At 54.0% G+C, this 16075-nt stretch overlaps 6 protein-coding genes across 6 annotated transcripts; 2 read left to right on the forward strand and 4 right to left on the reverse strand.

Annotated features, from left to right (window-relative positions):
* Positions 1-1730: 1730 nt before the first annotated feature.
* On the reverse strand, positions 1731-2754 carry B0I36DRAFT_261059 (aquaporin-like protein; the record flags this gene model as incomplete). Its single annotated transcript, XM_046151130.1, has 2 exons — positions 1731-1999; positions 2117-2754. Coding segments are annotated over 2 exons (903 nt in total), but the record flags the coding sequence as incomplete, so codon positions are not given.
* A 2922-nt stretch (positions 2755-5676) lies between these two features.
* B0I36DRAFT_344962 (uncharacterized protein) lies at positions 5677-8664 on the reverse strand (the record flags this gene model as incomplete). Its single annotated transcript, XM_046156309.1, has 1 exon — positions 5677-8664. The coding sequence occupies one exon, from the start codon at positions 8662-8664 to the stop codon at positions 5677-5679; it is 2988 nt and encodes a 995-aa protein (XP_046019405.1).
* Positions 8665-9637: 973 nt separating this feature from the next.
* B0I36DRAFT_358525 (uncharacterized protein) lies at positions 9638-10101 on the reverse strand (the record flags this gene model as incomplete). The annotated part of the gene is made up of 4 exons (XM_046157981.1): positions 9638-9684; positions 9736-9772; positions 9827-9916; positions 9973-10101. 4 exons carry the CDS (start codon positions 10099-10101, stop codon positions 9638-9640), a joined length of 303 nt encoding a protein of 100 aa, XP_046019406.1.
* A 307-nt stretch (positions 10102-10408) lies between these two features.
* Positions 10409-13166, forward strand: B0I36DRAFT_22466 (uncharacterized protein). The gene has a single exon (XM_046149057.1). The coding sequence runs from the start codon at positions 10463-10465 to the stop codon at positions 12722-12724; it is 2262 nt and encodes a 753-aa protein (XP_046019407.1). The 5' UTR covers positions 10409-10462; the 3' UTR covers positions 12725-13166.
* A 261-nt stretch (positions 13167-13427) lies between these two features.
* On the reverse strand, positions 13428-14451 carry B0I36DRAFT_358527 (putative deacetylase LmbE-like domain-containing protein; the record flags this gene model as incomplete). Its single annotated transcript, XM_046157982.1, has 2 exons — positions 13428-14031; positions 14123-14451. The coding sequence occupies 2 exons, from the start codon at positions 14449-14451 to the stop codon at positions 13428-13430; spliced, it is 933 nt and encodes a 310-aa protein (XP_046019408.1).
* An 804-nt stretch (positions 14452-15255) lies between these two features.
* B0I36DRAFT_344966 (uncharacterized protein) lies at positions 15256-16000 on the forward strand (the record flags this gene model as incomplete). The annotated part of the gene is made up of 2 exons (XM_046156310.1): positions 15256-15628; positions 15690-16000. The coding sequence occupies 2 exons, from the start codon at positions 15256-15258 to the stop codon at positions 15998-16000; spliced, it is 684 nt and encodes a 227-aa protein (XP_046019409.1).
* Between the last annotated feature and the right edge of the window lie 75 nt (positions 16001-16075).

Genomic DNA, 16075 nt, shown 5'->3' on the forward strand with positions numbered 1-16075 from the left:
TCTGCTTCCTGGACTACCGCTGCAAGCGGAAGGTCGAGGGCATTCATCTCAAAGTGGCCGGCCTCACGCGTCGCCTGCTACACACCAGCGCGAGACAGCTCGGGGCATGCCTGCGCAGCATCAAGACGGCCCGCCATTTTGGCAGCTTGGCAACGATCCATCCCGCACTCCACGGACTTCCAAGGTTGTCAAGCCGGCCAATTGCTGCTGTCTCACCTCCTCCCCATAGCCGTCGCCTCATGCCATGCCATGCCATGCCATGGGTCCTGGTCGTCCCATCTCACAATGTCATCTCCGGCTTCCATGCGGCTCGATGCCACCCGGCTCGGCTCCGCAGCCGAGACGGTGCAAACCACATTTATTGCGCGCCTGTGAGTAGTGCGGCGCCGCCTACAAACCATCCTCTGCCACAGGATCCGGACTAGACTTACGCTTGATTATGTGTCCTAATTACTGGCAGGTGCTGTCTGCCTCGAGATGTTGTCCCCGTCGGCATGCGTTGGGGTGGCGCCAGTCAGTCAAGTCGGCTGGCCCATGACATTGCAAGTTTGTCAACATCGATAAAGGTGATACTGTTTAGCGACCACTCAAGTCGCAGCCAAACTTTAATGAAGCGGCAGCATCCATATCCTACATTTCACCCGGTCGCCGGTTGCCGGTTGCCCCGATGGGTGTTTGCCATAGGTCCATCATCCACCCAATGAAGCGACAATCCTTGCTTAAGACTCGACATGAACAACGAGAGCGCCCTCTATTAATGGCCTCATCGGATGTCCTGTTCTTCTGTGTCCATTCAAGGTTACGCCCCCATCTCCAGAATCTCCACACCTCTCGTGGTCAGCCTTAGGCACGTGCCAGCATGGGCTTCAATAAACCACGCTCCACTAGTGCTGCGTGCCCAGGATCATGGGCGTACTGTACTAGACTGCATGGCCTAACTCGATCCAGTGCATCAGGGAGACGTCCTTTTAACTCTGAGTCTTATCGCAACGTAAGGCTTTCATGCTTAGTTGCAGTTTCCTCGGATACCCGCGCCTGAGCTCAAGATGCTCCGTCTTTTCACCTAGCATACCATTGTCCTTCGTGCCAATGTTGCAGGCCCAAATCCAGACTCGGACCACTAAAAGTCATAGTCACTGCTTAACAGTTTCCAATCCACCAGTCTGATCTAGAACGCTCTTCTGTAGTCTCCACACACAAAATGCGGTTCAACATCCGGCACCGTTCGAACTTGCCTCAGATCTGGATTGACAAGCCCGGACCATCTTCACCACGATTTGAATCGCTGTTATTTAGCAAAAATCGGTCACGACCACGTTGGGAGGAGTCATTTTGACACTAAATACACTATATACAATCGTCAACGCGTGAAGCAAGGTTCAAACTCAGAAATCGTCCCGCAAGAATGCCATGTCACCATCGCCACGAACCGTCCAACGACCGCAACAATTATTCTTCGAACACGTAACGTACAACATCAACCCGGGCCAATGTATGTCCTCTCGCAGTCTCCGACCATCTTCTAACTTCGGCTGTGCATTACCCCCGACCAGCTTCCAGTGCTGGTCCATCCTTATAGGGACCATCCCTAACGACACCGGTACCGCTCGTGCCGGGCCCAGGCCCACCGACGTGCTTCTCATTGATATCTTTTTGGCCATCCCCCTTGCCACTGCTCTTCTCGAAGGCTTCACGAGCGTCCACTGCACCATCCTGCTGAGGATTGGGGACCCAACTTCCCAGACCAGCTTCCAGACCGGGATTCATTGGTGAAGACATGCTACGATCGCCACGATACTCGTCATCTGCTGGGCCATCCGCGTTAGGATTGACGGTTTCATACTTGATAGCCTTGGCCAGCGCGTAGAATCCTGATGCGACCAGAGACCCAAGGATCGGACCGACCCAATACACCCAGTGGTCACTATTGAAACCCTGGATGACGCTGGGCCCGAAGGATCTCGCGGGATTCAGACTCCCGCCGGTATAGTAGACGCTCCTGTATTTCACGGTCAGTCCTACAACTTGTCTTTGTCTTGATTTGCCATGAAGGAAGCCACGTTCATGCGAGGCGGCCCATCTGAACCAAAGGGGGAATTCCACGAGGAAAACTTACATCAACTCGGCGATGAACAAGCTCAACCCGATGCCAACAGGGGCGATGAACGTGGCCTTGTGCTTCTCAGCTGCCAGCATAAAAACGGTAAACACGAGCTGCGCCGTCATGAACATCTCCATGAACAAGCCCCGGGCCAGGTCCATGCCGACGACGTCGTTAGCCGTGGCGAGCAACTTGGTGTTGACATTCAGCTTGCCGGGAGTCAGTCCTTGCACCACGGCGGCGGCCGCGATGCCGCCCAGCACCTGACTGCACGCCACGAGCACAGCACGGAGTGGGGTGACGACACCAACAAGAGCCAGCCCGAGCGTGACGGCCGGGTTGAAGAGCCCGCCCGAGATGCGGAAAAAGACCCACGCCGTGACCATTAGGCTCATGCCAAACGACAGCGAGATGTACAGCAGCTTGGCCGCGTCGTTGGCCGCGTACGTGATGCCTCCGGTGCCTGCGGCGGCATTGGCAGGGCCATTGACCACCTGCGTGCCGCCAAAGGCGAAGAACAAGAACATGAACGTCCCCACAAACTCGGCGATGAGGGCGACGATCTGATTCTTGACGCTCACGGGCAGGCGGCCGAGCAGGCGGTGCTTGGTTAGCCCATGCGGCAGAGGGCCCTTGGGGTCCTGGACCATCCCATCAGGAGAAAAGTCACGCGAGAGGTGTGTTGCTGAGGGCCCGAGGTCTGTCGAGACTCCTCGGGCTTTTGGCTGGTTGGTGAGATTGTTGCTGGGGCTGTTACTGTTGTTGGCAATAGTGGTATCGCTACGAGCACTGGCCTCATTAGCAAGCCCGATGTCGGCGGCGTTCCCATTGAAGCGGTCTCCGTTCACCGCTGTGTACTGTTGGTTTGCGGAATGAGTGATGCCATCACTGCTTCTGTGGGCGTGGTGCGTCTCGGACTGCTGGAAGGAGGACCTCACTGGAGAGACCTCCGATGCGGGACCGTGGAAGGTGTCGTTATTCATGGTGAGAATGGAATATCTGCTCTTGTAGTTTCGCGAGGCCAGCAGTCTCAACGGCACAATGAGTTTCTGCCTTGTCGCTGTGCCTTGTGAGAGATGCTCTTGCCAGACAGGGAGATACGGAACGTGGTTTCCGAGTTTCTGATGTCCAGGCTTCCTGTGTGACAAGCTAATAACTGAGATTGGTAACAGACCGGGGAAAAATCCCTGTAGGTACTATGACTTGGTATGTATATGGATATCCGATATGATAAATCAGCTCGTCACAAAGGGGTATGGGTGAGTTTGTGCAAGGGGAGCAGCGTGCATGCAGGGCTGGACCAGATGACCCGGACGTGCCTTGATATCATGACATCGGACGAACGTGTTTCGAGTATCATACACGAATGGCCAGATGCACGCTTTCGTCATACCGCACAGAAGAAGGTGTGTCTTGGGCCCAGCCACACTGCCACACACACACACAACCTTAGACTGGTTCATCAGTGCTAGTATGCATCAGAGGGATGCTGGACAAATCTGGTTTTGGTGGCCAGCGAAGCTTCGATGAGCGAGAGGACTCCGAATGACAATGAAAATGAGGCCTCCTCGCCATCCGTTTTCTTTTGCGCTGCAACTCATCTCGCCCATGAACCACAAAGGTTCTTTCTAGTTGCGATGTCGAGTCCGTTCGCTCTCAAGGCTCTCTCTGTATCTACTACCGCGTTATGCCCCCCTAATGTTTGATTAACCTTCAGAATCTCCAGCGTCTTTGTGCTTCCTTGTTTCGGGCGGCGACCGAACCACGCCATCACGTACATGTCACTTCTAGACCGAGGAATGGCCACCCGGCTGCCCGGCTAGGAGGTTGCGTTGTCACAGCAGGTTTTCTCTCTAGGCAGAACGTCTAGCGCCCAGCCATGGCACAGCTACTACGGTCTGACTTGAGAACTAGTCTGAGCGCGCTTCGGCTCAAGCTGCACGATCCGACCTTAGTCGCAGAAACCCCAACCACCACCCAAGTCACTAGCCGGACCAAGTCCAGACCGGCATACAACGTTCAGGGATGAGCTGTGGTCTGGTCTTATAGTCCCTGCGTCAGATTGGCTTGCGGGGTGAGGTAGCGCGTATCGATGATTCTGGCCCTGATCGGATGATCAATCTGGTGATTTCCAAGATCTGTGTTCCTTGCACAAGGCAGATTGGTCCCTAGATCGGGGTATTCTACGATATCTCTGCTGTCTTTCGTCTAGTTTGGCTGCCTCGCTTGTCTCGCCAAGCCGGCTCTGCACACCCTTATCCGAGCGTGCGGCTCGTTTCGCGCTCGTGCTGCTCGGATCAGCTCTCACCATGGCCGGTCTTGGACGTCTTGTCGGCTCTCTGTATGTTTCCAAGGCCGGTCACCACATCCAACCTCGTCCCCACGTATCAGCAGCGTAGCCGGTAGTAAGTACGATTTCTGAGACATAAACGAGATCAGCGGTTCATCTCTAAGACAAGCATAACTCTCGCTCATCACAAATCTTGCAGTATTATCAAATATTTTCAATGCTTGAACTCCATCAAAGCTTGTGTAACCTTCGACAGGAATTCAAAAGTCCGAATATGGCCAACACGTTTTCAGGGTGAAACACCATACGGGTAGATGTTACACAACGTCAAAGTGATCTTGCCTGGGCAGGGACTAGGCTCACCCAGGGAGGGAAGAGCCCCCGGGACTAACTAGCCGGAGTCCTCAACGGTCACACCGAGACGCGTTGGCACGCTAAGCCAACTAGTTCGTCCGGGGCGGACAATGAGCTCCAGCGTGGGGGGGAGGAGGGGGGAAGACTAGAACGGAGTGACTAGACGCGCTGCTCCTCTTGGCTCTGCATCGCAAAGCTAACTAGTCAAGCAAAGATGATGGCGTGGCGCACTTATCTTTGTACCATCGTCACTGCCTTGCCCTAATAATCAGGTTTTCCAAGGAAACCTTTTGGGATGTTCTGCCCAGAAGGCGAACCGATATGGTTGTCCTAGTCTTGATTTGTGTCTACCCCGTCCCACCCTTTGGCATGTTGATGCATTCAGATCAAGGTGGCTGCAAGTGCCAACTTTGGAAGTCTCTCATGAAGGATTATGTCACTCAGTCAGCTCGACAAGGCGCAACATGGAGACAATGGCAAGCTCTTGGACACAACGCCATGGTCATCAGGGTCATGGGGTTTAACGCTCAGCTGCGGCTCAGAATAAAGTTTAGCCGCACAGGACAAGTCCAACAAGCCATACGCCACATACGAAATCCACGGGGTTGCAACGGGATCGTACTGAGAGTGCAGCCACGAACAAAGATATAGATCCCAATCAGGAAGAAATGCACAAGATCTAATGTCACGGCGTCATTGAGCTTTCGGTATCTCAGCTGGCTCCAGGGACTGCCTGCTAAGTCTCTTGGGAAGGGAAGGGAATGGTCGTGCAGAGATTGTGACAGCTCGGCTGCGAGCTGAAGCTTGGATTTGTGGCTTGAACCTTGGTTTTCCTTTGCACTAGGTCGCTGGCCTCGATATTCGTTGTTCAGTTTTACACAGGCGGAGTGATTGCGCGGGCAGTACAGGTGTACATATGGGGTATCATTGGTTAGTTATCTATATCAAATGCAAGCATCTCGTCATCCCAGCCCAGGTCTCCGTAATCAGTTTCCTGCGAGCCACCGGGCCGAGTTTCATCGTCCTTAAGTCGTGAGGGGTCCATATTCTCCTTATTAGCCTTATCCAATTCGGCTATCATCTTCTCATAAGAGCTCAAAAGTCGTGCTGGCTTCTCAGATGGCTCGGGCGCTCTATTCGTGGTCGGTCGTGGTGACCGTTGCCGAACGGCCGATCGTGCATCTAGTGCACTACGCGCAGATTGGCTGCGATTGTCTTCATTGTGCCGCGTTTCGTGGTATGTTTCAGTGGCTTGCTGCTTATTGCTCACATCTAGGTTGCGCCCTTGCGTGTTCCCTGGTTTCTGGCTACACGGTTCCGTTTCCTGCAACAAGTTTGCGAAGCGTGCATTCTCCAATTGTTGCAACAGGTCCAGCGCTGTCTCTGATTGGCGGTCCGAATCCCGAGAGGCCCATGCACTAGTTTTATTGCGCTCGATTGCGTACTTGTAGAGTGGCTGTCTACAGCTTGACGTGAAGAATGGCTCGCGAGTGGCCAAGGGCTCTGTTACCGACGGTATTGACTCGGGCACGAGATTGTCATTGTGAGCCTTGGCGGACTGTCCCTCGCTACGCCAGGTACTAGCCATAGCTTGTGCTTGGACTGCTTGATCAGCCTTGATTAGTCGCGGTCGTGGCGGACAGTTGCTATTGTCTGCAAGTGAGACTACGGGTTGGCTCTGTTCTTGCGGCGCAAGTGGTGTGCTCTTCTTGTGGCCTTGGCTGACTGGTTTTGGTGGAGAATGATCAGGCGGATTTGCAGAGGTGCGCCGACTCTTAAAATCAAATGAGGATCTCGGCACACTTCTTGAGGTAGCTGGGCGAGACGCGTTTTGCTCCACGTTGCGGAGGGGTCTACTCGACATCTTCTGCGCTGAGTTATTGCCTGTACGAGCAAGCAACTTGGCTTCTTTTGCAGGCTTGAAGGTTTCAAGCGGTGGCCTGCCAGTGGTCATTGATACTCGAGAACGAACAGGCGTTTCGAGCTCTTCAATGTCCTCGAACGAGAGACTAACGTCTTGTGTCGAAAGAAACGGGAAGTCGAAATCGGGCGTACTCGCTGGGTCGTTGAAGCCTGCCGAGGGCTGTTTCGCGCATGAATCTTTGACAGATTTCTTGTTCAGCCCGCGTGATTGTTCGCTGGCTAGAGCCTGGCTCGAAGACGAAGATACGCTCAGCTTAGCAGATGATGGTAATCTAGCCTGCGAATTTCCCGTACTCCAATGTTGCGGGTGTCTAGAAAAAGAACTTCGCTCAAAAGCGGCTGCTCCATGATAGACTTCATGCAATTCCTGAGATGGGGTTGGGAACAGATCCGCAAAGTGATCGAAAACAAAAGCCTGTGTGCTTGGCGGTGGCGCCAATTCTTGTACAGCTGACCCCTCCACTACGAGACTTGTCGCTTGTGATGTCGAGGCAGTGAGTTTCGGACTGGCATGAACTGACGTATATCGCGAACCGAGAACAGGGGCTTTCCGGCTTGAGCACTTCAACGGGATTGGTGGCGGTGCCATCAACTTCTGATCGGGTGGTGGACAGGGCCTCCCATTTTCATCACGGAGACTCTCCGATGACTTCGCGTCAAGCTGCAGAGCATTGCGGCGTCTTTGAGGTGCCAAGGAGGGACTAGTACTCATGTTGGCGCGACGCCAGGACTGTGACGGTGCGCATGACGCAGGGTGCTCGCTACTTGCCCTGTCATGGTTTTGACTAGTGTCTACATGTGGCTGAGTTTCGGTTGATTCCTTGCCGACGATGCCAGCACTCTCTCCACTGTTGACGCGCACGATATCAATATTGGCCCCAGGCTGGTCTGGTATTGATGGACTTGTCGTCGAGCATACAGGCTTGTTTGGAGGAATCGTACTGCATGTTTCTGCTGCTTGAGGCGATGCGAGAAATGAGCTGAAGGAATCGTTCAAGTAATCGGCGGTGAGAATATCGGCAATATCATCAAGCTCCTGACTCAATGTCATTGCCACGACTTCGAGGGACGCGTGAGGCAAAGTTGTTTGGATTGGCCCGCGAGCCGTTTCTGCTTGCTGTGGCGAGGTAGTCACAACAGCGGGTGGTGAGATACTACATCTCGATGACGGTACACATGATATTTCGGCCTGGCATTCCATCGTTCTGCTCGGCTCGTGTTGAGAACTCAGACGTCGCCGTTTCAAGGATGGCTCATTTTGTTCGTCCACAACATGCTTATCCAACGCACGCGCCTGAGCACAAGCTGCATCAGAGCTCTCCTGAAAATAAATCAACCCTGCACATCTCTCAGTGGGAGGTTTCTCTGCTGGCGGACCGACTGCTGTGGTGTGAGGCCGAGGTGGTGAACGAATTGGCGCCTGATCTTGGGACTGTCTTATGCAGGGAGTGGGCCGTTGGGAAGGTGACGGAGCTGGAGCATGGCCTGAAGATGCAGTACGATGACAGGCTGGTGCTTGTGCTGAAGACTTCGCTGGCTCCCGAGTTGGCGACCCGTCTGGTGAGCATGCTGGCGACTGAGCTGGGGTAGTCTTTGTCGAAAGATTGCCGGCTTGCCTAGGCGCACTGAAGCCACGAACGAACCGAGCAATCGTGTCTTGAGATGGCCGTACACTGACTAGCGGAAGACCTTTCTTCTTCTTCTCTGCGCGCTCGTTCTCCTCCTTCTCCCTCTTGCGATCTCGTGCCAACCGTGCCCTGGCCTGGTTTCTCTCCTTCTCAGCCTCCTTCCGAATGCGATCTTGCTCGAGCAGCTCCTGTCGTCGAATTTCTGCTTTGGATAATTTGGGACCTCGATTCGCCTTTTGGTATGCCTTTTTGGCTTGCTTGGTGGTCATCGCCGGCCTGCTGGGCCGGGCAGTAGGGTCGTCATCGTTGCGATTGTTGGCCGAAGGATAGTTGGGCACGACTGAGAATGTGTTTTGCACGGGAGCCATGGATGATGCAGCCTCGAATAGTTATTAGCAGCGCTGTGTGCGGTGTCGCGTTCTGAAGAACATTTTCGGAAGATGTGCCACGCAAGTGCGATATAACAGCCTCCTGTTGATGATGGTAGGGTGTCCTCGCTAAGAAGGCGCATGGAATGGTGGTTGATGGTGAAGTCGCGTCAGTGTGCTTGTGGGACGCGACAGGGCCCTCTGCAAAGAGCCGCTGCGGGGAGTGGGGTAATCACTTTGGGCGCGAGAACAGGTGACATGAAGGCACGGCGTGATTGATGAATCAAGTGCGTCCGGCATTAAGCATGCATGAAGGCGATTCCAACGACCTCGGGACGTTTTGTGCATCTCAAGAACACACCACCCAGGTCACGAATTATCCGCGCAAGATAATGGCGATAATGCCTACAAACACTGCCTGTTAATTCCTCTCAATGAGGGTCAAGACTGCGCTCGCCGTTTGGTGAACAATTACAGCGTTTTTGTTCCCATGTCTTTCTTGTCCCCCAGCCCTGTCGGTTCGCTCATGCGCAGATTGTTCTTGGATAGACCTTTCTCACCCAAATGAATGCAGTCATCATCACAAATATCAAGGCCGTCGGATGATTTAGGCTTGCCAGTTGCATCTCTCATTATGATGCTGCTAGAAATGCTGATAATCATCACGCTGAGCGGAAGGATGGCACTCTTGACAGCCCTCGGATTTTGATTTCGGAGTGGCCAGCTCGAGTCTGCCTTGCTTGACTTCTGTGACTGTCTCTTGCTCAATACAGAGCTTTCGTGAAGCCTCGCCAGCCACGTAATAGAACCCGTGGTCGTGCAGAGAAGACTCGGAAATACGAGGCTCAAGGCCCTGGTAGAATCTAGCTTCCAGTCTGCCGAGTCCAGCAGTGCTCAAGATCGCCTGTGCTCTTGATTCGGCGCAGACTCAGTGGCATCTTCTTTGTCGTTTACCCAACGATGTCTTTCCGCCTCACGATAATTCCGGAGAGTCTGGTGACACGAGCACTACACTATCGCCTATTACCAAAGTCAGCGAGCGCTTTGCTTCCTCTTAGTCTGGACACTTACCTCGAACAAACAGCATCTCGGACTTCTTGGTCTTCGTCTGTGCTTTTCGTTAGCTCCGAAGCCACATTGATGGAAGATGGCCTGGCTTTACCCTGATCTCTTCCTCGTCGCCGTCCTCCTCGACCAAGTAAATGGTCTCAACCACGTCACCAAGAACGAGGTTCATGTGACTGTCGTAAGCCTGCTCGCTAATCAGTCGCTTGTGTATGCGAAGCAACCGCATGACACTGTACGTACGTGTAACCGTCCTTTCAGTTCCCTGTCGCCACGCAGCTTTACGAAGACAACCTCATCCAGCAGCAACCGGACAAGATCGAGCGGCTCTGATACAGAGCCGCCTGCGGGTCCTTCGCTGACATCGGCCATGTTTTTGACGTGCGAGAAACTCTTGCTACGATTGCAGGAGCGTATCTGGAGATGCGGCAGAGAAGCAACAGGAGAATTGACACGCTACGGGCGTCTTGATGGTGATGCTGGGCCGAGTGCAGACAGCCCCACACTGCTACCAGAAGACACTGCGGCCTAGGGCTACTTGTCGCTGGTGCCTACCCGGCACAAGTTGCTCCCGCACTCTCCTGGACAACGAACGTTTGCGCCTGCGACTGTGGAGGGTGTCGTACCTGGCCTCCCGAGCCAGCATCGTCCTGCTCAAATTCCCCACCTTACACTCTGACAGCAACTATCGCGTGCTTCGACGATAGACCACCTGCCTGTCCACTCTTATAACATGAGCGGGCCTGTGCTCTTATCAGTGGACACCTGTGGGCACCGACTCTTGCGATCGCGACCACCATGGACACCCTCGTCGACTGCCCGTGCCTGTGCTCTTTACTCATTCGTGACAAGCCGAGGCATCAGTGCAGCTCCACACTGGTTTGTCCAGCGCAGACCAGCATCAACAGCAACACAGGATGCCCAGGTGTCTCTTGACGGCAGATCGTTTCTACAGCACTTAGAGAGCCACTATAGCGACGATTTGCTCCCTCGCAGAACATGGAGCAATGGCAATGAGACCGGCACAAGTGGGACCGTTCCGGTCACCCAGCTGATGGATGGGCTCAACTCGTCATTCCGGAAGTTGGTTGACGCGATCCAGCAGCAGGACGTACGCAAAGCGTTGATATACCTTCGCCAAGTCGTGGAGCTCCACCCAACGGACTTGAAAGCCGGCATTGACACTTTGCCACGACCCTTTTTCACTCAGGTGTTCCAGGTCTTGGACCCATTCATTCTCTCCAATACGTACGACCCAACAGCAGGCGTCCATATATCCCGTGGAATGCATTTGCGACTGAACCTGGAAGGAACAGTGGATGAGTGGGGGGTACGCAAGCTCTACTCGAGACTCCTTGACCGGCTCCTGCTACTTGCTGAAGCATTGCGGATGGGAGGGTATAAACTCAACAACGATGAAATACACTGTCTCCTACGATGTGCTGGTGCAGCAGCCGAGACATCTACTGCCAGACAGATCTGGAACAGCATGGCTACGGCACGAATACAGCAAAGTCGCAATGCAGCCACTTACACCGAGTTTGTTCGGGCGAAATTCCTGACAGAGCCGCTATATAATGGCTGGAACAAGACGCAGAGAGTGGTCGTGCCGCGCAACCTCCATCGATCTCGCCTCTTACTCTCGGCAACCAGAGTCCGCAAGCTCGACCGACTCAGGTACAAATCTGCACTCAGCCAAGGGCTGCTTGGTGCCAACAAGGCCGTCAATCACATTGAGCATCAAATGAGGACCATGCGGAAGGTCGGTCCTGCGACCAAGCTGTGGCGACAAGTGAATTATAGGGGTTATCTGACTGAAGACCTGACATGTGCGTTCATCACTGCCTTTGGCCGTGCTGGTGCGTTGCGGACCATTACACAGGACATTCTTATGGACGTTTATGGCCTCAGCATCGACCACCCGATATTATGGCCTAACTCTCCTCAGATAGAAGAAGAAGTGCTTGCAAAGAAAGCCAAGGGAAGACCATCCAAAAAGCATATCCCAACTGAGCAACCGCGACAGGTACTGCGGCCTACCGAGAGACTGATGGATGCCATCGTCGAAGCCTTTGGGTCCAATGGTGAGATCACCGTTGCGTTGCAGCTTGTGGAAAAGATAGCACGAGAGCACGACATCACAATACCAACAAGGGTCTGGACAGATCTCTTGGAATGGACGCACATCATGTCGAGTCGACCGCAATCGACAATGTGGACAATTGCTGGCCTTGAGAGCAAGATACCCACTTCGCATGCTATTGATATCATCTGGCAAAAACTGCGCGCAAGCGACCCAATGAAGGAGCCAGACTTCCAGCAACTGATAATCATGGCTCAGGCATATTTGGGACGTGGCCGCCGAGGGGATGCGTATGCCTTCATGGAGGCTGCCCTTGCTTTGTACAGAGTCACATGTGAGGAGTACAAACACCTTGGGCTCGAATACACACAGAGCCTGCGCGACGGTGCACTATCGAATTCTACCATCCACCGGTATGAGTGTGCCCGATTTCAAAAACAGTCGCAGTGGTATCAAATCTACAAACTGTGCCGAAAGTTCCTCACCAAATTTCGGCCCTTGCCTCGGATCGACAATGACTTGACGGAGCGCTTCATTCCTAACTTCATTCAGAAGTTTCGAGAATTCGTCCCCAATCCGGCATCATATCGCACTGCTACCGGTCATTTATTCCTCGTCGACCCGGCGACCGAGCTTCTCCAGCACGTTCTCGTGGGCCACAGGACGCTCGATATCGCGTACAGAGGACAACGCCAGGACAGCGCGAAGGTAAAGGCAGTCACACGGAGGAAGTTGCTCATGCTATCGCGGCGCTCGCTAGAAGGTCAATGGTCGACGAAGCTCAAGGCACAGAGGCTACTCCGAGACGTACGCCCTTCTTTCCGCATGACAGGCGCATTTGCGGCGGTGCAGCGGCAAACGTCACGAAGGGCGCGGGGCGTCGTGGAAACCGCCGTGAATGACGACGAGTAGCCTGCTGCGACGAAAGGTAGTTTTTCTCAGAAATATTCGCGTTCATGGGCTCAAAATCATAGTGACTCCCAAACGTGAGCGGCAAGCGTACATTTCCTTCGTAGCGGATTAGAGGCATTGAAGACTCTATCGAACCACATGTTTGATTACTGTTTGAACTTTCTCGCGTGCAGCAGTTTGTCAAGGAGTATCCTCTACATCGGTGCCCGATCAGTATAGGAGGAGCAGAATAGGCCCTTGAGGGAGAACAACTCTTTTTCAGATCTAGAGGGCTATTTCCCCAAATTTGAGCAGCCTAAAATATACATGAGAAATGATCCGTTCTTGAAACATTTGCCTTCAAGTAGTTCAAAAGGCAAGAGGTAGACATCGAGGTACATCTTCAGAGCTAAACTCTTCAAGACTTTAAACGTAGAATAATTATCAAGAACGTTAGGACGCTGATTTTCATGTATGATTGACCAATATCACAGAAGACTCTACACGTCGTTCACGATTCCCTTGTACTTGACGTGAGAAAAGCGTCAGACAGCCACACACCAGACCCTGCAGATCAGACTACTGAATGCAGCTACTAGATTTCTTTGTCAAACATCGAGGACCGCGAGGACGACATGCAAGCGCTTCCTACCCGCAAGCATGTCTCAGCCAGTCTCTGAGTAGTTCCACCTGGTATATCCCGTCCTTGGCCCCCCTTACATCATCACCGCCGCGCAATAGTCTCCAGCTTCAGATCGTTCACCACCATGTACCGGCTCAGACCGATCCAGCCCCAGCGGAACCACACCATCTGCGACTTGTGCGCTTGCGTCATGGCGTTTCTCGCCGTGCCGTACGATGGCGGGTCCGCAGCATGAGCTTCACTGCTGCCGATGCGGCTATTCCCCGAGGACCACAAAGAACTCGCGCTTATCAACGTCCGCGGCTTGCCATCCTTGTCGGTCCTGGGCGATGCAGCAGACGCTAGAGTGTAAAAGATATCCAAAAAGCTGGCATATTTGCGAAGCATCGGGACGGAAGTCAGGGTGTATACATCGACGGGGGAGGCGGTGGTGCCACTGCTGCTCCCCGCGGACTGATGTCCCGCTGTGAGAGAGGCGACGAAGGCTCGGGCGCCGTGGTACAGTGAGATGTGGTTTGGGTGGGAGGACACGCCCCCCTTGTCGAAGGTAAGTATCACATCAACTGTCGCTGTGGTCTCGGTGCTCGGGGAGTCGGAGGAGAGGGACGGAACGAAGATGGACTGGAGTAGTGTTGCGATGGCGTCGGCGTTCCAGGTAGTTGTCATTGAATCCGGGAAGTTGTTTCTGTAGTGTGGACGAGGAAGTTAGATTCCAAACTCGACTAGCAAATCCGGAGAGCTCATGTAGGTTCTTCTGCCGCAAACAAAATACTTACGGGTCGTCAATGACAAAGACGTCGCTCTCGTCCCGCAGGCCGAGAAGCAGGCCGCTCTTAACAAGCTCCTTCTTGCGTGTCTCGCCCAGCCCGTCGGCGTCGCCAGTGCTGAGACAGAGGATCTTGACGTGGTTGCCCGTCTCCGGCCGAGTCAGGGCGAGGACTGTCGGCGCGAAGAACATGGCCTCGTCATCGGGGTGGGCGATGAGCAGGCATATCCTCTTGTTGCGCAGGACGGGGAAGACGCTCTTGACATAGGAGGTCGCGATATATGTGTAGAGCAAGGGAAGCCCTACTGTGAGGACGCTGAGCAGGACGACGACCAGCATGGCCGTGCACCTGTGTAGTAGTCGGCAAGGGGAGGGGATCGAGCTGTGCTTGTCGGCAGCGAATGGGCGTCAATGCCACTCAATGAGCTAAGAGAAGCTCGCAACAGTTTGCTATACTCTGACCAAAGCAAGCAGCAGCCAGCTGCAGTCGACGGAGGTCGACACGTTGTTGAGAGCGACTTACTATGGTAGTTGGAGCTTCCGATTGAGTTGTGACGGGACAAGCTTGTGACGACCGAGTGTGGGGTAGGAAATCGGCAGGGGTCCAGTTGGAGAGCTCCAACTCGTGGCTCAAGCAACGCACCTGAGGGGCTCAGGATCGGCGCGGGAAACTGAAATCATTAAAGGCCGTCTTGGATCAAGGTTGGAGTTCGTGATGACCCGGAAAGGGTTGGATAAACTTGTGGCAGAAAATATGACACGAATTGAAAGTATGCGAATAAGTGCAATGATGTGTACATCTGCAAGACCACCACAGTCCGGCCGAAATCTTGGTTCTTGTGCATTTCATGTTTTCATTAATGCAGGATGAATCCTGCATTGGCAACGATGACATGGCGCGACGGTGATTTTAAGCGTGGCATCCCATGGAGCTTGTCGTTGTTTCTGCGGCTGCGGAAGTGGACGCGTAGAGAGAGGGTGGGCCTCCCGTGCCGGGGCCGTTCCGCACCTTCCCACGCCACGGGTGTGGTCCCTGGCAGCCAGCAAGCATCAAGCACCCTGAGAAGCTGACGACCTGATTTCGCGAACACCAGCTAGACGCAACGCAAGCGTGACCGCCGCCACCACGATCGACAAGTCAACATGGTTGTCACGCGCAAGGAGAAGAAGGCAGCCAACCCAAACTACAAGCTCGCGCAGCCAGACAAGTCCGGTCCAACGGGCAAGACCCTGCTCGACATTGCCCAGGAACGCAATCTCTTTGCCCAAGCCGACAAGCGACAGGCCAAGCTCGCACGAGGCGCAGATAGAAGCGATTCGGACAGCGACGGCGACGACGCCGATGGTGGCGTGGGCGATGCAGTGCCAACTTCGGCCGATAGGCTTATGGAAGCTGTCCTTTGGAGCGTCAGCCTGACCATGCTGCATTTTACTCTCGACGTGCTGGTTCACAAGCAATATGCCATGGACTTTTCGTGGTACCATGTCATTATGAGATCGGCCAAGATTGTTTTCAGTATGTCTTCCCGAGGAAGTCCCCATGTTGTGCTTCGCTGACACGCTCCGGGTGTCTATAGTCTTCTTGTTATTCTTTTACGTGCTCCATCCTCACGCATCCGCTCCCGACTGGATTCCTGGTCTTCCTCGTCGATTTCAAGAACCGCTGCGACAAGCCATATTCTTCGCCACGAGCGTCGCCTCAAGCTGCCACTTGGTACACATTACCAACGAGTACGGATACTTATTTGTTCTCAAGCGATCGCCACCACTGGGATGTCTCTGGGTTTGGGCTGTCATTGAGCTCGACCTGCCAGTGGCAGTCGCGTCGCTGGCCTGCACCGGAGCCTTTTTCTGGCAAGGAGGCTACAATTTCGACGCCCCGAAATAGATGAGGCCATTTCCAGGAAGCCAGAAGGACTGACAGGGATAACATCGAGGCGGTGCTCTGCTGTCGGCCACAGCG

The sequence above is a fragment of the Microdochium trichocladiopsis genome, assembly GCF_020744255.1.
Source record: "Microdochium trichocladiopsis strain MPI-CAGE-CH-0230 chromosome Unknown B0I36scaffold_1, whole genome shotgun sequence".
Taxonomy (NCBI): Eukaryota; Fungi; Ascomycota; class Sordariomycetes; order Xylariales; family Microdochiaceae; genus Microdochium; species Microdochium trichocladiopsis.

Bases quoted from the DNA above. Each gene is read 5' to 3' on its own strand.
- B0I36DRAFT_22466 (XM_046149057.1), top strand. From the start codon at position 10,463: ATGAGCGGGCCTGTGCTCTTATCAGTGGACACCTGTGGGCACCGACTC.